Here is a 23,320-nt window from a genome sequence, read left to right on the forward strand (position 1 = left end):
GCCTGTACTACAACCGTATTCTGTTGAACCGACAGTTGGTTTTTACACAGTGCTTCCCCCCCGAAAATCCCCCGCCGGGATGCGGAAACCACATGAGAAACCGTCCCTCAACACCCCGGCGGAGACATGATCAGGGTATTCGTTCAGCCAGGGAATCATTGCCATGATGTCGATGGGAGTAGGTAGCAGCGCCCCTCGGCCGTCATTAGACCTGTTTGGCGCCGCCTCTGCCCCCTGTATCGCCATTCTTGGCTCTGCCTGAACTCTCGGGGTGTGAAGACTGTCCGCACCCTGCACACTCATGCCTGGACTTGCACGTCCCCTGTGGTCTAGTGCACTTGCCCCTGTTGAAGCTCCAACAGACCCCTTTCTTGCCCGAGTTCCCATTACTCTTTGTGTGCTGATCACTACCGGCGCCCGCTCGAAAGGGCACCGACGGGGAATGGCGGGAAGGCTCTGCCCCATTCCCGCCAAACGAAGACGGCTTTGTCGGGTTTGACCTGACCTGTTTCTGCCAGGAAATGGAGTCGAAACAATCCCACGTCAGGGATGAGTCGTGCTCCTTGGCCTTACGAAATTTGTTATCATAACCCAACCATTGATCACCATCGTACGGTTCATAAAACTCCATTATTCGTGTCTGGTAACAAGCCAATTCCTGTAACACCTCGGGCCTACGTTCCCCCATGATTGCAGTGAACATCCCAAAAGCCCTGGCCCAATTAGCGATTGTCTCATCAACTCTGAAACCCGCCATCTTTGCTCGCCATACACTTGGATGCAACAATTCTTTCTGATTTCTAACGTGTTCTATTTCATAATGATCAGTCAATAGCGAAAACATGTTCACGTATTTATCAGCCCATATCATTTCCTTTGTGGCCAACGGGATATGTTGCACCACCTTTTCCCTCCTTGAGGGCAACGACCCCTCCCCAGCCATTGGCAACGGCTTCTTACCCGAATCAGTAGCTGAACTCGCTGCTGCCGCTGTTCCAACGCCCGAAGACGGTTGTTCCACGGGAACCTGAGGGGGAACAAAAGAACAAGGTGCCTTCGCAGCATCTCGCGATTGCCGCAACTGCTTCATTATTAGTTTGGCCCTTTCGGCCGTATCCCCTGGAGCTATGGCACCCTCATTATTCTTGCCCAACCACGCCGCCAACTGGGCGGCCAACTCGGGTGGCATATCCCCCTCGTTCACAGGTGTAACTACGACAGGGATCGGCTGTCCTGCGTCCGGAATCGGGACTGGGGCCTCTACTGGCCTGACCGGGCTCGCCGGAGGTGACTCGGGAACCGGAGCCTCACCCCCTGCCGCCCTGTTCCTGGCCCTTTTACCTCTCCCGGCAGGGACTACTCCCGGCAATGCTGGTCCGATGACTTTCTTAGGCCGGCCCGTACCGTTCATGGCCGCCATCTGCTTCTTCATGTTCGCCATGTCCTTAACGAGCATACGAAGCATTTGGTCGGTGCTAACCTTCTTTCCGACCCTTTTGCCCGGCATTTTCTCACGATAGTCGACCGAAAGGTCCTTGAACCAAAGTTCGAAGCGCTAAAAGAGAAAAACACAAAAATTACTAATTCTCAAAATTGGCTCCTTGTTCCGTCTCGAGCTCACGTGCAACGGGGAGGTGCAGCTTCTGAGCACAGGAACAAGAGGATGCTTCCTTGGATTGTTGCTCCTTTTATCCTCCTTCGGGCGGGCGTGGACCCTCCTCCAATCCGCCTACAGGGCGTGGCCATCGGTGTAGGTGTCTAGGACAACCCCTCTTGGGCGGGAAAAGGCGCGCCCCGGTTACGCCGCTTCGGGCATACCAGCCGAGACACGCCTCCCGCCCAAAATGGTTTCCCGGGGGGATCGGGGTACTCCACCATACGTTCGGGGGGACCGAGCGGTCGCCCCTTTCCAATATTTACTTTTTATGTAACTTGTGTAATTGCTGCTATATCATTCACATTTCGTGCTGTCTGACTTATTCTCCTTTTATCTACCATTACTATGTACTGTTATTTGTCTTTTATGTAACTCGTGTAATTGCTGCTGTGCTAACTCTGTAAAGCGATCTGATGCCTTCGAGTCAATTTCGTGCTATACCAACCTCGATAAATAAATGAATACGTGCACATACACACATAATCACAAAAATAAACATAGCTTAAAGTAGCGTTTTAGTAAATTACGGTAATAATAGTTAATGTTTAAAAAAGAAACATAGAAATTCACTGTAAAAGCCAAAGTTGAAAGTGACATTATTGTAAGGTGTTGAAGTAAGTTAAAAACTAATGTTATCCCTAACCAAAACTTCAATCAGGGCAAATTGAGGCTATTTTGGTCCCCCATAGATGCTCTCATGCAAACCGACATCATTCCAAATTTGAGAACGGAGCACCGAATCACTTGGTATATCCCCCTCCTCCCTCCCCCGATCTCCTTCATATCACCATCTCTCTCTTCTCTTCTCCTTTCTTTCTATCTTTCTTCACACCAGAAGAAGACCCCCATCCAACCACCAAGCATTTGCTGGCAATCATTGAGACTTTTTACAGATTTGCCACCCAGCTCCTCTCATCTTGCACTATTCCTCCAACTAGATTATTACCTGAGGTATAAAGGTGATTTTTTGGTATTGACTCATGTTTTATTCACGGGTGATAAATGGAACGAATTGTACCATTGTTTATTTTTTGCTTTTCTTTTTATTTGTTTACTGTATCTCTTTTTTGTACAATTGAAATGCCTAATAAAATATTAAAGTATAAAAAAACTAACGTTTAAAAATGTGCCCCCGTCATGCACTACATATGACTTCGCAATTTACATCACTCATGCCATGTTGAATGGCATAATTGATGTAAAAACCCAGTTTTTAGTTTTAACCTTATTTTAGCAGGTATCTACACCGTCACTTTCACCTTTGGCTCTTTTAGCGTATATATATATATATATATATATATATATATATATATATATATATATATATATATATATATATATATATATATATATATATAACATTATACTGCCTTAAGAATCACATCAATTACATACACATTTATAGTTTGTCTGTTTGTCTGGGAGGAATACCATGAGAGTGTAACCTACGTCCAGTATAAGTTTATTTTGTATATGATTTCTAAACTGTGTAATTCTAATCAGGAGCTCGGTTTGCAGTCATAGTATGCATTCCCCAGCTTTGAATCATTAATAGATTCACATGGTTTTGTAATAAGCTATGATTTCAGACTTGAGATCCTCTCCAAAACAGATTAAAATGGCACTTTTTTTTAGCCTAAGATCACTCTAAATTCATAACTCGTTTTACTCACTCTTCTGTTGTAGGTACTGCAACTCCAGCTCTTCACACCAATTTAATCTGATTATTCACTGTGTGTTTCTATAAGATTGCAGATCTTAATGATTGAAGTAAATAAACTTCATGAAAAAAACGGTTAAAATATGTTTTATTTTTCTGCGTTTAGAATATTGGAGTTTATCAAGAATGCACTTAGGATATTACTTAAAGCAGTTTAGTAATTTAAAAAGAGAACACACATTACAATACACTTTGCATTGTTTTAAAGTCTGCAGTTGACTGAGGCTGGATTTTCTTTTCTACAGAATTAAAGAATCCTCTGGTTGGCAGCAAATATTCTCAAGTCCCTACCTTGACTGGACAATTGAGCGTGTTGCTCTGAATGCAAAAGTAGTTGGGGGTCCGCATGGAGACAAAGACAAGATGGTTGCTGTGGCATCCGAAAGCAGCATCATTCTGTGGAGCATTCAAGATGGTGGAAGTGGCAGTGAAATCGGTGCGTACAAATGTGCTTCATATTTTCTCAAATAAAGTAAATGAAACTGTACTTTTCCCCAGGTTATCAACCTTTAGTACATTGTACATAGAATGTCAATAGAATCAGATTCAATATTGTATTTAGAGTACGGTACATATTTATTAAGTCAGAAAATCATTCTTTAAAGAAGACGATATCGAGATATGAGGTGAATATCAAATGTAAGTTAAGGAAAAATGAGATGAGGTTATTTTTGTAAACATATTTTATTGCGTCAATTAGCACATATAATGCAGAGCCCCTTCAATCAGAGGTCGTCTGCTACATTTTAGGCACTACACATTTGCATTGACATTTTATATGCACCCTTACCCCTGTTGTAACATAAAGAAGAAGAATAATGAATCATACCCCAATTAACTCCCCCCTTGCACTGTCCTGATTCTGCATCTCCCACACCACTTGCGTTCTAATTTACTGTAAAGCAATTCCATTTGAGCCACTTGTCTCCTGTATCTTAGTCTCAAGCTTTTGTTTCTACACTGCATCATCCCTGGATGAAATGGGCTCTAAATATATGCCTCTATACTCCTCCTACCGCCTCTAAATCTTTGGGTGTTTTTGCCGGTTGCCCCGTACTTCCAAAATGGGGATCTCCATCCCCAGGTTAAAGTCCAGGCCATTTTTCCATGCCGATAGAGAAGGCGGGGTTTCAGCTTTCCAATTTCGCGCAATACCTCGCTTTGGTAGCAGTAGATGACGTTTATATATGTTCCCACGTCTCGCCAAGTATTTTTGGAATTGTTTTTGCTGGTATTATGACCATTGCCACATTGCCATTTAGCCTCAGTGCATGTACTGAATCCCTGTAACGTGAGATGAAATTGGATAACCTCATTGGCCTATTTACCTGCAGGGCCGCCATAAGTTGGCGCAGAAGTACTGCACAAGGGGCGTGAAAGTTAAATGCCAAGTTCGCAGCAGAGTACATTTACTCCACCCACAGGTTCTACTGAAAAAACATGGTTTTAGCTTAATCATTGTGGCCTGGTTGGTTGCAGTTTAACCCACTGCAGTAACACATATTAAACAAGCATTTGCATAGCAATAGGTCTCGCATTTGCAAGAGTTAGAGCTATTGGCGTAGTGATGTTTTTTACTCATCTTTTTTTGAGTAGAGCAGATATATGTGGTGTGTAGTGGAATTATGTAGTATGTTGTCGAGTGGAATTATGTGAATATAAATTATGTGGTATTTAGTGTATAGGAATTTTGTGGAGTGGGATTATGTGTTAGGGAGAGTAATTATACGGTATGGTATTTTGTATTGTGGAGAGTTAAATAGTGGAGTTTAATTATGTGGTGTGTTGTTTAATTTGTGGCGTGTTGTGGAAGGATGTGGTGTGGTTTGTATGTATGTGTTGTGTAATTGTGTTGTTGATTTGTATTATGTGATATTCTGTTGAATGATGTGGTGTGTAATGGAAACGTGTTGAGTTGATTAAGCACTGCCCCAGACACAGCAGGGAAAAAGTGGTGAAGAAATAAAGCCCTCTAAATGGGGAATAACAGGCAGTGCAAGAACACTGATTTCCGATTCATCTGTGGCCTAGTGGATTATACAAGGAGTACTTAAAAAGATAGTATAACACCTCATGAACATACCATCCAAACTGTGGTAAAGGTACTGCTTTAAGTGGTGAATTTCTCTTTTTAAGTGTTGTGTCTTAGCCATCGGCTGCTGTCGGGTCCCTCGGTGCACTGCACAGCGCCACAGTCGCTGCGCATAAACAAAGGACCCGGGACACGCTCTGACTCTCCGCGTCGTCCGTTCAGTTTGTTTTGTATTTTTCATAATTTTTTTAAGGAAAGCACGTTATTTTTAAAATGTGAGAGCAATGAAACAAAAGGTACGTCTTGAACTCAATTTGTAAGACAACTATTTCAGATTTTCCTTGCAGAAACGACTTTTACTCAGATTGAATAAATAAAGAGATGTTTTAAATAAACAAGAAATGTGTCATGAATCCTCAGAGAAATCTACAAAATAAGATACTAAATCTTTTTAACTTGCTCCATATTTATTACATGTTTTTGTAGTTTATTTATTATCTTTTGAGTTAGTACCACTGTATTGCCAAGCTCTCAATCACCACATATCGCCTCCCAATGCATCTGTTTACACACTTGGAACACCTGACTCTTCTGTTCCAGTTCGACCAAAGTACTTTTTCCACCGAGCAAAACAGAGCAGCAGCCCTTGACAAGGAAGGTGACAAGTGAGCAGCAGAGTGCTCTCTGCCTTTTGCATGCCATCTGGGCGGGCGCTGTTGTCGGAAAGCAGCAAAAAAGACAAATGGAGGAGTGGGTAAAAGGAGGAAGAAGGGTGCAGCATAATGACCAGAGCGGCAGAACTGGAGAACTAGTTTTTTTTAAAACTCTTTTTATTGAAAGATAGGCAGGTAAACAATTAGAACACAGCATTGTTCAGGTAGTCGGTAATACTCATCACAGTAAGACATCTAAATCTCATTGTCACAATACAATATGGATGTCATCTGGAGTTCCGTACCATCAAACTTCTTTAGCAGTTTCATCTCGGCTCCTCGGTGGTTCACATATATCCCCCAGAATGTATTCCATGGCCTCCATATGTGCGACCACTTCTTCAGACATCCCCTGGCGATATAAATGGGTATCTCTGTCAGCATACACCAGTCCATATCCCTGGCCCGATCAGCAATCCGAGGGTTCGGAGCCCTCCATAGGCGCGCAATTTTCTGCTTGGCCACCATGAAACCCAAGGTGACCCAAATTCTCTCCTTGGCATTAAGGTTAGTTGGGTCTCATATGTTCAACAAAATCAATTTGATGATGCATTGTATCTGTTGTTCCAATACCTCCTCCATCATGAGTACCACTCCCTCCCAGTATTTCTGAATTGTCACACATTCACAGAGAGTATGAATAAAGGTGCCCTCTTGCCCACATAGCTGTGCACAGCCACTATCTTGGGCGTAGCCCATATGGACCAATGAGGGTCCTGACAAGTACGTCCTATGAAGGATCTTTCGTTGGACCATTTGGAGCCTGAAGGAAATGGCAACCTCACAGGGAGAAGCCACCGCAGCCCACCATTCCTCATCCTCCAAACCAGCTACATTGTGGACCCATTTACCTCTCAGGTGGGTCAGGTGATCAGTCATATTGTTAATATGTTTCTTATATATAAGAGAGATAGCTTTTTCGGGCAAGTCACCATCTAGGATCCTGTCTTCCAGAGGGGAGGAATCAGGGAGAACAGTATCCTTTGGAAGAACTGCAAGCAAAGCGTGCCTAATTTGGAGATACTGAAACTGTTCGGATGGGGTAAGTAGTCTTGCTGTAATCGGGAAAAGAGTATAACTTCCCCCGATTTCCAAATGTCCCCCACTCTGGAAATACCAATGATATCCCATTTATCGAAACCCATGGAACGAGACAGCCGACCCAGCTGGTCACAATGCCAGAGCGGTGTAGCTTGAGTGAGTTTGTCCTCCCAACCCAGGCTTCTAGTAGCATCCTTCCACACTTGCAAGGCATGTTTGGTCGGGCCGGACAGGACAGGTTTCTGAGACTTCGTGTACAAGGCACCCTCAAAACTACCCCCCAGGAGGAGCCAACGGTCGATCCGAAAAGCTGGGTCATCTTGCTGTCTATAACTGCATTGGTTGATGGCAGCGAACTGCGAGGCCCAATAATTGGGCATATGCATAAATAATCGGTAAAACAAGACCTTATTTGCGAAAAATAAGGAATCACAAATAAGGAGTTGCATACCGTGATGCATCAACAGATTCGGTATTGAATACCGAATCGCAAAAAATCTTTAAATAAATCCAAAATCACGATTGCGAGACTCCAAAATAAAGATTAGCAAATACCGAATTAGCAAATACCGATTCGGTATTTGCGATTTCGGTATTAGCGAATTTTCAAAAAAAAAGTCGCATCGATAGCAGGTTGATAACATCACAACCAGGAAGTAACCCAGCCCATGCTGCATTCAGTGCCCTGAGGAGCTCAGAGGAGGAGGCAGAGCACAGGAGCTGAGGAGAGATACAGTGACAGCACAAACCAGCTATTGCACTGCATTCCAGGATGGAGAAGGATGCACCCCAGGACAAGGACACGTCCAGGAAGAGGAAGAGAACGTTTTCTGACAAAGAACTTGAACTTCTAATCAAGGGGATGAGCAGCAAACATGACAGGCTGTTTGGCAAGCTGTCCCTAAAGGTGCCTGAAGCAGAGAAGCGCAAGATCTGGCTGCACATCAAGGAGAGGGTAAATGCTGTATGAGTCACCCACCGCAGCATAGACAATCTAAAAAAGAGGTGGTATGACCTCAGGAAAAGGGCGAAGGAGAGGATTACAGAAAGGGTGAAGGATGCAGCTGGCACAGGAGGGGGAACATCCAACGTCACACCAAACACTGCCCTCGAGGACCTCGTTGAGGGTACCATTGAGCGTGAAGCTGTTGTGGGGGTCACCCAACGGGACACTTCCGGCGATGCGGCAGGAGAACAAGGTAAGATGCATGCCAGTGCAGATACGCAGCGTGTTGTCTACCCCTGCCCATTCCCCCAGGCCAAACACAGTGCACATGTAGGTGTGCCTAACGCATATACACTCACTCACCAGAGTGTTGCATCATGGGAGTTGTAGTCATATCATGAAAGTGTGCATGTGTGATCTCTAATGTTAGTGAAATGAGACCAGCAGCACAGGGCCAATTGTCAGTCCAAATATGTCCCTTATGTAGATGAAAGTATGCAACACAGATACATCCAGACAAAATAATAACAATGCACTGTTTCACACAATGATGCATCAGCCCTGGATTCAGATGACAGCGGACGCCTCATAATCTCTGAAACCCCGGCAGTGACCGATGCTGAGACTCCGCAGGGACGTCATCCCACGACACCACCAACACCATCACCACCACCACCATCATCACCACCGCGGACAACAACACCACCACCACCGCGGACAACAACACCAAGCTGCAGGGCAAATGTCCCCTCCCTGCAGGTGATGGAGACGGAGCAGAGGCCAGCAGCCACAAATGTTCCACGGCAGTCAGTTGTCACTCCGTCAGCTCAAACACCAGCACGTGTCTGAGTCCGACAGCGGGGCAGGCCCCTGGGTAGAGCTGCAGAGAGACCTGAGGATCCAACACACGGCTACGGTGTGGTTGAGACACTGATGCTGCGGGTTCAGTGCCTGCAGGGGAGACACATGGGTGCTATCAACATAAACATAGGAAAATTGGCAAACAAAATTGGCACCATGACTGACGCTGTGCATGAGATGACCACAGCCGTTGCTGAGGGTAACAGAGACATGAAACTGTGCCTACAGGATCTCACACGTGCCGTCATAGCAGGGCAACAGAGCGAGCGCAGGAGGCATCGGCAGAACATGCTCCGTTCCAAGGCCTCCATTAGGGCCATCACAAAGCTGTGCAACAGCACAGCTGTACTGTCACGCAGATCTGTGTCCCTGCAGGTGGACTTGGGCCATTCCTATGGAGATGTGGCAAAGGCCTTGGGCAAAGGGATCACTGCAGTGGAGCATCTGCAGTCTCTGTGAAGGAGGCCAGCGGGAGGAGGCGTAGTGCGCGCAGCTCCACAGCCACTGACACCCATCGCAGTGATGTGGTGGAGTCACGTGACAAGAGGCTGGCGGTACGTGGAAGGCGCAAATAGCCATGTTCCATTGGCTCTCCGGCCATGGTGACGTAACCATGGACCACCACTACCACAAGATACTCCCGTGATGACAACGGACATGTATCCTCACCTATGTTTTGAATGTGCGTCATGTAGGCGTATTATTCATATGCTCCTGACAAGTGCTCATGTGCATTAAACATTTGCAAACAAGATCATGTTGTGATGGCTCATTCTTACCTGTCTCAGAAGTGATGTTGTGTAATGTATGTCCGCCTCCTTTGGCCTTCAGCTGTGTTGGGCACGTGTGCCTGTTGGTGTTGTGGGGGGGGGTTGCTGTGCACGTAAGTCATCCTCTCCGTCCACCTCTATTGGTATCCCCCTCCTTGTGGCAATGTTGTGCAGCATGGCACAGACTGCGAATATCCGGCAGCAGGTCACTGGGTCATACTGCAAGGCACCTCCTGTCTTGTGTAGTATCCGTAAGCAACTCTTGAGGATGCCAAAGGTTCGCTCTACCACATTCCTGGTGCTGATGTGTGCTGCGTTGTAGCACTGCTCCTGAGGTGTTGCTGGGTTGAGGTAGGGAGTGAGGAGATATTGCTGCAAGGCGTACGCGCTGTCACCTGCAGGGTGGGGAGCAAAGGGTTAGCAGCATGAATACAATTACATATGTGAGAATGTAGTTAATGATGATGCATTAGTATCTACCTAGTAGGTGTCCCTCTCCAAATTCACTGTTGATCAGATGCCTGAGGATGCCACTGTGTCGGTATATGTATGCGTCGTGTGTGCTTCCTGGAAATTGGGCTACAATGTCGGTTATGATGTGCTTGGCATTGCACGTTGATGGAAGGATATGACTTCCGTTTGCAAAAGATGTATTCGTTGGCTGAGGGGGGACAGATTGGGACATGTGTGCAGTCAACACATCCTATCACATGGGGAAATTGTGCTACGTGGTAGAACTCCTGTTTGGTGCGGTTCAACTGCTGTGAGGTTGTAGGGAAGGTGATGTGTTGATGTATCAATGCCAGCATGGCATCTATGAATTTGTGGAAGAAGCGTGAAAGTGCGCTTTGCGACACGCCTCCGGCTTCTGCTATGACCCCCCTGGAAGCTTCCAGACACCAGCAGTTGCAGGCTGCATAGGACCTGGACATGGGCTGGGATGGCGTTGGTCCTACGAGTCTGGTGCGGCAGTAGTTTTTCCAGGTCAGCAATGAGGCCCATGATCATAGCCCAGTTCAGTCTGTACTTGTCGTAGATTAGTTCCTCTGTCTGGCCCAGCAATGTGATGCGCACCCTGTAAACCCTGTCCTGGATCATCCTCCTGCGCTGTGCAAGAGCGTTGATTCTCCTCCTCCTAGCAAGCACATAGGGGGCAGCCATTTTGGTACACCTACAGGGTCTCCAAAGGCATATTTGAAGGGTTTCTGATTGTATGCACCTGTATTTTTTTTTCTTCCTTCCTACAACTTTACCTCTAGTTTGAGATTCCCCTTATTTTGCTCATGCTAAATAGAGATTTTGGGCATTTTCGTTATTTGCGAATTCTGATCACTTTTAAATAGCGATTCGGTATTTGCGGGGGCTGATTTCTTTCTGGGTATTACCGATTGGCTAATTTGAGAATCGGTAATTTAACGCGGGGTTAGTTTTTTAGGAATTGGGGTTGATGCATTGGGTTTTCAGGTTTTGCGTTCGGTAACGGCCTGTTTTACCGATTCGCTATTTTACCGGGAGCTATTTTGTTTGATGCATCTGGCAGCATATCTTTTCATGTCTGGGAGCCTAATGCCCCCATCAAACCAACCCAGTGTAAGTTTATGGGTAGCGATGCTGGGGGTGTTCCCTCCCACAGCAAATCCTGCACGGTACTTTCAAGTTCCCTGAAATACAATGCTGCGACCGGACGAGGTTTATTCTGTAGGGCATACCAAAGTTGGGGGAGGGACATCATCTTAAACAGGGCCGCACGTCCCAGGAGAGTTAAGGGGAGCAATTTCCAGTGCTGGACATCAGATTTGAAACGTGCTAATGGGGGCTGAAGGTTGGTGTCATAGAATCGAGACAAGTCTTTGGATACCCAGATCCCCAGATACTTAAAGCCTTCTACGGCCTCAGTCAGCTGACAACCCCGGGAAAGCCAAGGTACTTCCCATTAAGAACGTAGAGCACCGATTTGGACCAATTGATCCTATATCCTGCGAACCTTCCAAAAACTGCAAATATGTCCATTCTCACATTAAGCGACGCTGCTGGAGGGGCAAAATAAAGCACGATGTTGTCCGCGTATAGTGATATACGGTCCTCCCACCCATATGTCCATTTGAGGCCCTTGATGGCGGGGTCCTGACGGATACATGCCCCCAGAGGTTCCAGGGCTAAGGCGAAGAGGAGTGGTGACAGGGGGCAGCTTTGCCTGGTGCCACTACAGAGAGAAAAGACCGGGGGTTTCCAGTAATTGAGGACCACCTGTGCCAACGGTTGACAATATAGGAGGTGCACCCATTTAATAAATGCTGGCCCAAATCCTAGTTTGTGAAGCACAGCAAACATGTAGTGCCATTTAATGGTGTCAAAAGCCGAAGCGGCGTCCAAGGACACCACCACAGCATCTTCTCTAATCGTATCCGCCCTGCAGAGTACTCCGTCTAGTCAACGGAGGTTAAGAGATGTATTTCTGGCCGGAATAAACCCGGACTGGTCCGGGTGTATCAAGCGGGCAAGAACTTGTAATAGACGAGTGGCAAGGACTTTCACAAGTATTTTGGCTTCGCAATTAGGAGAACCAGTTTTAAGTATTGTTATCGGCTCATTGTCCTGCTAGGAAGCAATATATATGTATTTAAAGACTCTACTGCCTTTGAATTTGTTCAAACCCGTAATGTTGGGACTGAGAGGGAGGTAAAGTAAATGAAGCTTCTTCTACTGAAAGAATATAAATTGTGAAATATATTTCCAGATGGAACAGACAGATTGCAGACAGCTAATCTCCTTCAGAATCAAGTGGTTAAGCGGCTTGGTTCTGCATTCGATCCAAGTTAGTTTTAATCTGTCTGGTCTATTCAGGGAACGCATTAACTGCTTTTGTAATTTTTTCTTTCATTAAACATTTTCGCGTCCTGTTTGGAATTAGCAGTTATGTGTCAGTCAGTCTGTGTTGCGTGCTGATTTTAAAATCTGATCGCAGTTTGAGAAAAAACACGCTCTTTGAGGCAGCAGAGAAAACTACAGCTGCTCGAAAATCTCACTTTGTGGTAATGTATTGGGTTTCAAGTCACTCTGAGCTTTTTGCTTGGAAAGTAAAATGTTTCTTATATGGAGCTTGGGATCGCTCACTGCTTCTGCTTGTTAGGTCAACCTTAGAGAACATCTGCTTTGTTTTAACAAGGAGGGGGCATGCAGAAGGGGGGATAGGTGAAACTGCGAAGCAAGAGGGGTTTGGGGGATGAAACAGGCACCCATAAGCGGAAAACATCTCGGGCTCGTGTCGAGTACAAGACCCCCCGCCCCCACCATGTCCCCATCTCTACAAAATCCTACAGCCTGATGTCCTAAAAGCAACACACACAGTAACAGAGCAGGAAGCCTAGGGAAAAAGAAGTCCCCTAAAGAGCAGAACAACTACCATAGAGTACTGATATCATATTTAGTCCCTGCTCCATGGGAGGAACGGAAAAGAAAAAGGAGGGACAAAGAGGCAGGACTGACCACTAGCAAGCAAGGATTTTATAGAACACTGACATCGAAAAACAAAAAGCAAATCCAAGCAATGGGTGAAGTTGAAATTCCACAAAGCATATACAACAGGTCGCTAATCGACTTTCCAAGTGCTGTCTAGGCTCGACCTAAAAAATGCTCTAATAAATAAAGGAGTAGAGAAGCCTAAATCTGTTGTCCTAGTCACCATAAGAATGTCTTGTAATCACGGGACTGGACGCAAAATGTGTAAACTTGGGACATGCCAAATATTAAGGAAAGTATTTCCCTTACATGATAGCGGTTCAGCTTTGATGAGGTATGCGAAATACCTATGACCACGGAACAAAAGGACAACTTCTGAGAATATCTTGAACGCGGCCAAGAAAAAAATGTCCTACCAAGGATACCAAACTCTGTGTGGTCAGTTCAGTTTAGTTTAGTTCAATATCTTCATTCAGCAAAAGCCATAATAGAGAATCAAAGTATACAATACATAAATACAGCGAATATAAAAACCAACAGTAATAAAAACATGATAATATCAGTCATTTGCTACACGCAAAGCAAGCCAGCATCACAAAATTCAATCTTCATAGCATTTGCTAATGTACAATGCCACTCTTAAATAATTTAAGAATGCATTGCAAATATCCGCTGAGCATAGGCGGCGTAAATGCACAAGCCTTTCTTTGTAATGTCTCAGATTCATTTTACGTTTGATGGGGACCAAAAAGAGGACAAAGGAACTGCATACAAAAAGCAAACCAGTATAAAGGGGATTTGCCCTGCTTGGAGGTGTTATCACACAGATAAGTAGGGTAAATCGCGTTGCCATGAACCTTGTAGTGAAAACGCAAACTTAAAGTGCATAGTCTAAAATGTGTAAGGTAAAAATGGTAGATGTGGTTTATTATTCAATCTAAGTAAGGCTCCAGATTCCATGATGTTGATAACGAACAGTACCTAAGCTTTGTTTCCTTAATTTTCCCTCTCCACGCACGAGCTCATGCAGTGGTTTAAATTTCTGTGCTTAACTATATCTTTGTGTTTGAATGATATCTTGTGTGGATTACTAAACAAATCTGAAAGACCCTTAGTTTTAAAGATGTTCTTCAAGTAGGCAAGCTAGGGTATTTCATTGACCCTATCTATGGATAAACAATCCAAAATACAAACTTAACAAGTGCCGCCAAATGAGGGCACCAGCTCTTAATCCAAAGAAGCAAAGAGGCAAGCCCACTCAAATCCTCCAAATAAGATAGCCCTTGTTCCTTATGACATATCAAAGTGGCAGTACCTCTGGTAACTTACAATAATCAACGTGTGAAACGATTTTCGACATGCTGGAGGGCCCCTTCATTACAAAACCCCGATTGCCGCGCCCCATGAGTGGTCATTTTGGGAGTTGCGCGAGTCACAGCTGGACTGTATGTTTCCTCTTTTTAAGTTAATACTCTACTGATTCATGAAACATTGTGTGTTTGAATCCAATTATATAATCGTGTGGACACAAGAATTTGGAATCTATGGTCGTGGCTGTTGCAGGACTACGAGCCCCACACTGCCCTGAGCACCCGGACTTACAAGCGAAGTGAGATCCTACTTTGTGAGATGTGAGAATCTGGAGGTGGTATAAGACTAGCCTCAGAGTGCACTGAGTACTTTCGAAGTGGGGTCTGTTGTTTTCCTGCTACATATCACGCACCGCATTCCCACTGCGCAGGACTCGAAAATCCGGCTTCTGTGGCTGGTGCAGGACTACAAGCCCGCTACTGCCCTGAGCATTCTGGAAGAGGGGCCTGTTGTTTGTGCACTACATGGTGCACCGTGAGATCATACTATTTTGTTGAACACAAGAAATCTGGACTCTAGGACTTGGGCAGGTCTATGAGCCCTAGACTGCCCTGAGCACTCTGGAAGAAGAGGCTGGTTTTTTGGAACTACATAACTTGCAGTAAGCTCCCACTGTGCTTTACCCTCCTGGGACTTGACCGGGCCAGGATGGGCCCATCTGAGCCCAGAAGAGGCTGAGCTGGGCAATCCTCTTGGCTGCTACACTTGAGTAGCAAGGTTTATTGTCCACTATAGGAATCCAGTTGGGAAAAGTACGTTGGCATGGATTGCTCAGCTAAATACTCTATTGCTAAATATTTGACCAATGCCATGGGGGGTTTAAACAATTACATTGTTAATGTGAAGGTGAGGGTGGTGCCACCCAGCAGGCTGAAACTGAGGCTCTTAGCATTGATGGACTGCTTACTGCTCCTAGGACTCTTGTAAATCTGCACTGTTGCAAGTCACAACATATTTGTCTCCAAAAATTGTGTAAGCCTTAATTGTAACTCATGTGTTTCTCATGGTCTACTCAATATTGAAGTTCTCTCTCCCTAACTTCAATTAATTCATCTCAGTGCTTGCAGAAACAAATTAATCTGCCCTGCGTTCCACCCGACAAAGAGTCTGTTTAACTTTAACTGAGAAGGCTTTGTGTAATTGTAATTGCAATAGCAAGAGTACTGAAGGATTGTCTGGGCAAAAGGAGTTGCTTGCCCTCAAACATTTCATGTTGAAACAGTGATTGGCTGTAAAAGGAAAATGCCTGAATACCCTCATGGGTGACAAGCTGCTCTCTACAAATCCACCTCACAATATATTGTGGGGGCATCCCATTGGGGTGCAGATCCACTTGTACTAAATTACTATAATGATCTTTTTAGCCTTTGGAGTGGCGATGTAATCAAACACCTCAAGAAAGCATTGAGGACCTTCCTGTTAAAGATGAAAAAGAGAGTTTAGTATAATTTTGGTGGAAGATTTCAATGTAAATCTTTGTTCTTTTCCATCTAAATTGGTGTGTGGGTTGACTCTTTCGGGAGTCAGCCAGTTCCACTTTGCTCTTGATCAGTATGTGAAAGCACTAAGAAATGTATTTGTTAAATATGCTTTTATGTTTGGCCATGATGTCTTCTCTATGTGCGAGTTCTCTGTAGGGATAGATCCATGTGTTAGTCAGTCAGTGTGGTCCGTGCAACTAGAAAAACTACACAGGTGGTGAATCAAGGGTTTTACTGAATTTACTCCCAATCAATGGCCATTGCTGGTGTGGAGGGTGCACAACTTTTCAGTTCATAATGAATTCTAAAGAAATGAATATCAACTGGATCAAAGGGTTCACTATTCCCTAGAGACAGTTCTCTAACTGCAACAAATTGCACTCAGCGCAGACCCTTTGTTCTCTTATAGATGCTGCATCACATTAGCATGTACATTGGGTGATGCTTTCACATCTTTAATTTTTCCTCAGTAGGTGGAAGTAATACACGGACAAGAATATACACTAGGTGAACACACTAATACGGCGCCCACCCTCGTCGTTGACTCTGGTGGTCCATTATGATGGGGATCTCTCCAAGTGCAATGCGGGTATGAGCCATTGTGTGTCTAGATGCCCTTTTTGCCCCACACAGTATGGTTGGTTGCCTTGTGCTATCAAGTAGGCTGATCTGACAGCAGACGTCACATAGTTAGAACCCGGACATGTACACCAGTCTTGGTTCAGAGAGACCTGTGTCTGAGTGAGTGTTCATGACAGCCCCCCACACACAACTTCGTCAGCGAGGCTGGCATACCTAAATACGTCTATGTCTAGGTTGGTGGGGTGAGTATGGACTACACAGCTATTTTTTCTCTTTCACAGGTGTGGGCTGCTTTCGTTTTTGTCAGTTTTCATTTAACATTTTTTTTGTTTTAATTGATTAGATAGCTTCAGAAGTTCCACAATGGCTTCTTTAAAGTCAAAGTTTCTAGCACAGTCGCACTTTTAGTCAGAGCAAGTTCGCCCAGAAGCTTGATGCCCCAGCACTCTATATTACCCGTTCTCTATTGGAGCTGTGATTTGGCAAGTCTTATCAGACGTCAGAGGCCAGGTGATGAGGAGAAGACTGGATGCAGCTTGGAGATGGCAGGCGTCTACAGCACTCCTCTAATTGTGTTCTAAGTCTTCCTGAGTCTGGCAGCTCGTCTTAGGTGCTCCAGGGATCAGGGGATGGAATTGATGCTCTTCTCCTGCTAGCCACAACCTGCTACGCTGCTTTAATGCAACTGCTCTAATGCAACTGCTCTCTACTTCACACCCACCCGCCCAATAGGGCTGCGAACAGTGCAATCCCAAGGACTGCCCGTTTTGGTAACAACACTGTGCGGGTGACAGCGCACTTATTGCCACAGCGCTGTACTAGGGTGACTGATCTTATCTTCATCTCTGCACCCACCTGTCAGTGGGGATTGCGAACAGCGCACTTCGGGCGATGGCTCCTACGGCTCATAACTCTGCACAGGCAACGGCTGGCTTCTTGCCACAACGCTGTATTAGTGTGATGGCCATTAACTTCACCGCAGCCCTCACCTGGCAATAGGAGGGGTTGCGACCAGCACACTCCAGGCTATGTTTGTTTGTGTCACAACACTGTACGGGAAACAGCATGCTTCTTGCAGCTGAGCTATACCAGGGCAACAACCCTTATCTTTACCCGTGTCCCCCACCTGGAAACGGGGGTTGCGACAGCAGCCCTCAGGCAGACAGCCCAAATGGTGCAACGGTCCTCATCTCAGACCCAAAATCTCACACTCTGCTCCAGGGATCCAATCGGCAGGACACTCACTGGACCTCGCTACCTCTGGGCACTTTACTCCTCTGAACAGGGTCCCGGGTCTTGGCAGACAGATGATGGTGCTCCAGGGCGAGTTGTCTTGAATCTCCTGGGCAACGTCCTCTCTCCTGGCACACATCAGTCCTCTGTCCTGGTTATAACGGGATGAAGTCATGCTGAGTTTATCCGTGCTGATTTTCTACTCCAGTTTGAAAGTTTTGGGAGGCTCAAGCTCCCCTTTCTATAATCCATTTCCAGACCACATTCAGATGTGATTAATGTCTAAGTCTTTGACGTTTGAAGCTTGTGATGTGGGGGTTGCCAACTTTGAAGTGCCCACTCCTCTGTTCGGTGTCTTTGTCCAGGAACCAGTCTGTCACAGCAAGAGTGACTCCAAACTTGATAGCCCCACACACAAGTCATTGAAGTAACTAGAGAATAACACCTGGATGGCAGCCTCACATATATACTCATATCAAAAGGTTATTTTATGATTTCCATATCATCTCCATCTCCATCTCCTTCATGAGATGTGCCTATGCCCACCTTACCAGTGACCGTAACAGAATCAAAGAAACCTTTTAAAGTGCACAAGAAAGACAGGCTTTCCATTGTTGCAGTGTATGTGTCCCGCCCAGCTCTCTGGAATTTAGGCAATACACAAATATGTCTGGGATGGCACCTCCACATGCCTCTCTGGTGCCGTTGGCTCCCAATATGTAACCCACAGGCCTCCATGCACTGTCCCATACACAGGCACACATACATCATGGTACGTACTTGCAATCTCATGTGCGCTATACAGAGCAACATATTAACAAGATGCAAGCCATGGGAGAGTTAAGTACAGAACAGCACATCTTTACATCAGTAGGCCGGTAGGCCTCACTCCAGTGACTTCGATAAAAAGCTGTATTAGAACAACACAATGAGGGAGGTACCCAAAGACCAGTGAGGGACTGGGTAAACCAATATGCAAAAAAACACAAAGAGCCCCTAGTTGGTGGGGGTATATACCCTACAGCGTAGACTGACCCAACCAAAAGGCTCTAAGGGTAGCTACGTTGTCAAGGACAAGATAGTCTTTAGCATAACATACACATAATTTACAAATGATTTACAAATACAGGCTAACAGTCAGTATAGGAACCCTGTCTACAAAGCACCACATTAATTAGGAAACTATAATCTTTACCAGTGTAAAAAACAATTTATTAAAAGCAATACAGTTTAAATTCGCATTCATAAAACAATTATACATTCAAACATATATTAAAAAACCAAAGAGTCGACGCGGCGTTTCGGTGTCTTGTTTCGATGATAACACCTTCTTCAGGACAGGTTTTTTAGTTAAAAAAATCTCTCAGAAATAGAGGGATTTAGGGAATTTGTGGTCTCATGAGGGTACAGTTTTTTTCAGTCATTAGTCTGACTCTCATGGACTTATCTTCCTTTGATGTAGTATAAAAGCAATTTTGTTCCACCTGGATATAGGTATTCAATAAAATTATCTGTGCTGTATCAGGGGTGACCACCGTATATCAATTCGGCTGTTTAACATGTAACTTTAGTTGTATCAGGTTGGGGATGCTCCAACTTATCTCTTGTAGGTAGCGGTCTTCAGATTTGTTACATTCCCTTCTACCAATTCGCTTACTATTCCTTCTTAATTCTCAGAATAGTGCTTTTTCCTGTGTATCGGCCTCCCTGTCACCTGGTCCTCATACAGCTTCCCCATGGAATCATGGAATCATGGGGAATCATGGGGAAGCTGTATGAGGACCAGGTGACAGGGAGGCCGATACACAGGAAAAAGCACTATTCTGAGAATTAAGAAGGAATAGTAAGCGAATTGGTAGAAGGGAATGTAACAAATCTGAAGACCGCTACCTACAAGAGATAAGTTGGAGCATCCCCAACCTGATACAACTAAAGTTACATGCTAAACAGCCGAATTGATATACGGTGGTCACCCCTGATACAGCACAGATAATTTTATTGAATACCTATATCCAGGTGGAACAAAATTGCTTTTATACTACATCAAAGGAAGATAAGTCCATGAGAGTCAGACTAATGACTGAAAAAAACTGTACCCTCATGAGACCACAAATTCCCTAAATCCCTCTATTTCTGAGAGATTTTTTTAACTAAAAAACCTGTCCTGAAGAAGGTGTTATCATCGAAACAAGACACCGAAACGCCGCGTCGACTCTTTGGTTTTTTAATATATGTTTGAATGTATAATTGTTTTATGAATGCGAATTTAAACTGTATTGCTTTTAATAAATTGTTTTTTACACTGGTAAAGATTATAGTTTCCTAATTAATGTGGTGCTTTGTAGACAGGGTTCCTATACTGACTGTTAGCCTGTATTTGTAAATCATTTGTAAATTATGTGTATGTTATGCTAAAGACTATCTTGTCCTTGACAACGTAGCTACCCTTAGAGCCTTTTGGTTGGGTCAGTCTACGCTGTAGGGTATATACCCCCACCAACTAGGGACTCTTTGTGTTTTTTTGCACTTCGATAAAAAGGCCTGTACGCTCTACTGAACACTGTCACAAAAAAAGTATGATGCCACAACCGCACTCATGGGACTTAAATCCAGGAAAGGGCGGAACCCCTTTAACACTACCAGGGTAGCTCTTTGTGCCCCCCTCCTGGACTAACAAGACAGCAGTCTGTGAGACAGGGCCAAGTCGTTGTATACACGCATGATCTGTGTTCCCTCATGACGACAAAATCAGTACAAATGATTCAGATACAGCTGGGATACTCAGAGCAGGAGTACACAGCTATGACCATGCAGATGATTTCTTTGTCCCAGCAATATATTTACATCTACTTCTGACTTTGGGTGCCCTTACTGACCAATGTCTTAAGTGTGGTCCCCCTCCCTTGCTCGTAGTCCGGATCAATAATAGTCCCATTGTTTAAAAAAGGGAACAAAGAAGACACAAAATGTTATCACCCAATACTACTTTTGGATTCTTTGGTGAAGGTTGTGGGGTGTATTTTATCACCAAAATTGGAAAACTGGGTGGATGAGAATAATGTTTTAACAGATATACTATATGGTTTTAACAGATATACAATATGGGCACATTGGAACATTTCCTAAATTTACATATTTTAATATTTAGCCTTTATGGACTTGGCCAATGCTTTTGATTATGGGAATCTAAGCTCTATATGACCATGGTAAATAAAGAGGTGGACCAGCCTATAGTTCTATTCCGAAGGCAAATATATTCAAATGCATCGGCTCGGGGACATTGTGGCCCAAGCAGGGAATATACCAAGTCATTTGGGATAGGGAAGGGAGTTAGACAGAGGTGCGTTTTAGCGACTTTTTTTATTTACTTTATATATTAACTACCTGGAAAGTACCTGATTGACAAAGGTCAGGATATGCCCCTTGTAAGAAAGTCGCTGATCCCAATTCTGTCTTATGCGGACAATGCGGAGCTGAAGTTGAGGAATGCAAACGACCTTCAAATATTGTTGGATGTTTTTTCAAGTCTTTATAGGGGAGCTTGATTTGAAGACGAATTTGAGCAAAACCTTTACTCCTGTCTTGCGGCCCTAGGATTCCGAAAACTTGCCCCCTTGTTGTCCTTTGTGCTAAATTAAAAAAAGTATTCACTTTCTTATACATGAGGATTCAGTTTAATTTGACCAGGAATTGGTATTACTTGAGATCAATCAGAAAACATCAATTGGTTTGTTCAATAAGGCGTTTTTTAGGTATACATTAGATCAAAAACTCTAAAAGAGATTTGTATGGTTCACAAAGCAAAATGTGTCTATATTGCATGCTAGGGATTGGGCTTTAGGGGCTCTGTTGATAGTGGAAACCTGAAAAAATTAAAAAAGGTCTATTTTTGAAGGTACTACTGGTGGTCCTGCTCAGTTCTTCTAATTATTGCCCCAGGGAAATGGGTTGGAAGATTTGATCAGTATCCAACTCCATTTATAGCACGCCATATAGACTAAACCCAAACCTATCATTATTAGGTTGGTTCTTCAGGACTGTTTATCCCTAGCCCATGCTGCTTATCTTCCCTGGATAAACCACTTAGCAAAATTGTGTGCAATGATGGGCAATTCTGATTTATTTAATAATCTTGACTCCCTTTGTACCCTTTCCAAGAATCATATCAAAACCCTCCTGATAAATGTACCTGCTCAGGGGGATGCCAGTAATGTAACCAATATTGCCAATGTTTTGCTGTTAACAACCTAGGAACTGCAGTTTTATCCAACAGCAGTCATTATTTCCTAAATTACATTCTTGTTATTCCTCTTTCTAATAATACTGTTCATCTCCTGGTTGCCTTGTTGAATGTGCCTTCACAGGTATTTTGTTTCTCTGTGTGTTATTTTGTGCCCTATATGGAGTGCTTTTGGGTACTTTGTTCTTGTAGCTCGCACTGTGTCATGGATACATTGCTGTATGTCCTGTGGACTTTACAACGGACTTTTTCATTGTATACAATCACTAAGTTTTTGGAGGCTTATACAAAGAATGGCAACTACAAACATGCTTTGATGTCTGCACCAATGACCGTTAATCGATTTCTATGTAGCTGCTCATCCCATTCTTAAAACTATTCCAAGATGATATATTGACTCAAGATGCATATCTGATGCTGCTTTTATGTGGAAAGAGGGCACCTGAGTAGGAAAGCATTGTTCCTCTTTCAGTGTTTTTGCTATAGAGTAGCTATAGTTATGTAGCACCCATCTTTACGGTTATATTGTTGTTCCTGGAAAGACTGAGTGTCCCCCATGTATTTCTGGGTTGTTTCGCATTGTACATTAATACAAAGTTTGATAGTTACGATATCAAGTTTTTTTGGTATTAAGATTTTCAGATCGGATAATTGTTATCCGGTATGATTACTCATTGATAGACTACGCAGAACAATAATCTCCCTATTCGGATCTCTGTGGGAGGAGTTGCGGACTCGGTTTTGGTTGCATTTTCACGTTGAGCATGCTCACAATCTTACTCTTTCCCTTCTAACTGGTTGGTAAGGAAATAATATGGAAAAAAGTACACTAGAACACAATTTGCTTTGGCTGCTGTAAACATGCAGTTTCTAATGATACCTTGGCACTCCACCAGTCTATGGAGGGTAAATTAACTGTTGAGGTAACATCTTTTCGTTCCTGCCCTGGTTTTATAGAATTTTGATAGTGCAAATGTTTGTTCTATTTAAATTATCATGATCTTCACAGATACACTAGAAGTTTCATAAGTTAGCACACCACAGGTTCGCCTCTGAATTCACATTGAAATTTGCTGATATACCTGAATTTTAATTCTGTGTTGTGTGGTGTCAGGGCCAAGGTTAGAAGAAATCACAACTTTCTTATCTCTGCAGAAGACTTCTTTCCTCATGGTCTCTTATATTAAGATACCCTTTCTGTGAGAAATTGAATT

General features: G+C 44.1%; 1 protein-coding gene across 1 annotated transcript in view; it reads left to right on the plus strand.

Moving 5' to 3' along the window:
• The window catches only part of KCTD3 (potassium channel tetramerization domain containing 3), a 319,588-nt gene that overhangs the window by 186,380 nt on the left and 109,888 nt on the right, over positions 1–23,320 (plus strand). Inside the window, exon 9 of the mRNA XM_086927901.1 lies at positions 3,623–3,813. Coding sequence (XP_086784027.1) covers positions 3,623–3,813 — 191 coding nt within the window. The remainder of the gene's footprint in view (positions 1–3,622; positions 3,814–23,320) is intronic.

The sequence above is a fragment of the Lissotriton vulgaris genome, chromosome 6 (assembly GCF_964263255.1).
Source record: "Lissotriton vulgaris chromosome 6, aLisVul1.2, whole genome shotgun sequence".
Classification (NCBI taxonomy): domain Eukaryota; kingdom Metazoa; phylum Chordata; class Amphibia; order Caudata; family Salamandridae; genus Lissotriton; species Lissotriton vulgaris.